Source organism: Silene latifolia, chromosome 10 (genome assembly GCF_048544455.1).
Source record: "Silene latifolia isolate original U9 population chromosome 10, ASM4854445v1, whole genome shotgun sequence".
Taxonomy (NCBI): Eukaryota; Viridiplantae; Streptophyta; class Magnoliopsida; order Caryophyllales; family Caryophyllaceae; genus Silene; species Silene latifolia.
In genome coordinates this window covers 108,522,332-108,524,443 of record NC_133535.1, presented here as the reverse complement: position 1 = coordinate 108,524,443, position 2,112 = coordinate 108,522,332, and the positions used below count along the sequence as shown (strand labels likewise).

The window sequence follows — 2,112 nt, the reverse complement described above, 5'->3', positions numbered from 1 at the left end:
TCAATTCAAACTTCTGGCTCTTCCTCAGGATGTCGTAGAACAATCGACACCTGTCTGAGGACCTTGATATGAACCGATTTAGGGCTGCTACCCGTCCTGTGAGCCTCTGTACGTCCTTTGGCTTCTGAGGAGATTCTAACTGGAGTATTGCCTTGATTTGCTCCGTTCTGGCCTCTATCCCTCTTTGCGTTACCAAGTACCCCAGGAATTTCCCCGAGGAGACTCCAAAAGTGCATTTCAAGGGGTTCAGCTTCATATGGTATTTTTTTAGGATCGAGAAGGTATTTTCCAAGTGGGACATGTGCTGTTCTGCCTTCTCGGATTTGACTAACATATCGTCAATATAGACTTCCATTGTTCTCCATATCTCCTCCTTGAACATTCTGTTCACCAGGCGCTGATAGGTGGAACCAGCATTTTTGAGGCCAAAAGACATCACATTGTAGCAGTACAGGCCTCTGTCGAATCTGAAGGCTGTTTTCTCCTGATCCTTAGGGTCCATTTTTATCTGGTTGTACCCACTCCATGCGTCCAGGAAGGTAAGTAGCTCATGCCCTGCTGTTGCGTCTACCATGAAATCGATGTGCGGCAGGGGGAACGGGTCTTTTGGGCAAGCTTTATTAAGATCTGTGAAATCAACACATACTCTCCACTTGTTGTTCTTCTTGGGTACAACCACAACATTCGAGAGCCATTCTGGGTAGTTAACTTCCCTGATCTTTCCTGCTGCCAGGAGGTTGTCTACCTCCTGGTTTATCACCTCGTTCCTTTCAGGAGCAAATTTCCGCCCTTTCTGCTGGACTGGAGGAAAGCTGGGGTCTATATTTAACCGGTGTGTGATTACACTTGGATCTATGCCAATCATGTCGCTATGGGACCAGGCAAAACAATCCATGTTAGTACGTACAAATTTGATTATCTGCTCACGGATGTTGTCTGCACAATCAGCTCCCACCAGCACTGTTCTTGCTGGAAATTGTGGGTCCAGGACTACTTCGTCGAGTTCCTCCTGGGGAGGTGCGATATACTCCCTCTGGACGCACAGTTTCTGTAATTGCTATGTTGGACCAGCTGCAGTGGGTTTCAGAGCGTTCTTGTAGCAATCCCGAGCGATATTTTGATCTCCCTGTATCTCCTGTACCCCCCAGGGTGAAGGGAACTTCAGGCTCTGATGGTACGTTGATGGTACCGCTTTCATTTCATGGATCCAAGGCCTGCCAAGTATCACGTTATAAGTTGACGGACCATCAATGACCAAGTACCGTACCTGTTTGTTCATACCCCCTACAAAGGTAGGAATCATTATTTCTCCAAGGGATAGTTTAGTTTCTCCGCTAAAGCCTACCAAGGGTACCGCCTTCTGCACCAGGTCTTTCTCGTTGAACCCCATATTCTTCAAGGTTTCCAGCATTATGAGGTTCACAGAGCTTCCTGTATCTACCAATATTTTTTTAACAAGGCAGTTCCTTATGGAAAGGGTAATGATCAAGGCGTCATGGTGGTGTTCTGCCATATCGGGTATGTCTGCCTCGTCGAATGAGATTGTTAGTAGATCCTGTCTGCTGACCCTGAGGGAGAACTCTGGTTTATCTCCTTTAGTCTCGGTTGCATGGCGCTTTGCTGCTGAATAAGTGAGACCATATATTTCCGATCCTCCTGTGATGACGCTCACGACCTTTGAGTAAGGTGGAGGTGGGGACGGTTGGGCCTGGTCAGCAGTATTAACCTTTCCAGATTTTTCTCCTTTGGGGAGAAGGTGATCAAAGCATCCAACACTGTAGAGGTGCTTAACTTCCTTTCGTAGTACTACACAGTCTTCTGTATTGTGGCCAATATTGCTGTGGTATTCACACCTTTTGCTGGCATCTCTTCTGTCGTTCTCCCTGGGTGTAGGCTTCTTGGGCCACATGGCCCTCTGCCCCAGTTCACTGATTGCCTTCAATACCCCAGCAAGTGCAGTGGTGAACCCATACTCGATGAGCTTAGGTTGAGCCTCGGTGCTCTCTGTTTCTCCTAAGACTTTGTTCACTGTGTTCTTGCTGTAGGGTTTGGCTCATTCGTTCTTCTTCTCCGTTGTGATTTTTCTGCTGGATGACTCTGTTCCGTACAGGT

The 2,112-nt window shown here is 47.4% G+C and overlaps 1 protein-coding gene across 1 annotated transcript; it reads right to left on the bottom strand.

Moving 5' to 3' along the window:
* Positions 1-1,057: 1,057 nt before the first annotated feature.
* Positions 1,058-1,909, bottom strand: LOC141608044 (uncharacterized). The gene has a single exon (XM_074427394.1). The coding sequence runs from the start codon at positions 1,907-1,909 to the stop codon at positions 1,058-1,060; it is 852 nt and encodes a 283-aa protein (XP_074283495.1).
* Positions 1,910-2,112: the final 203 nt, after the last annotated feature.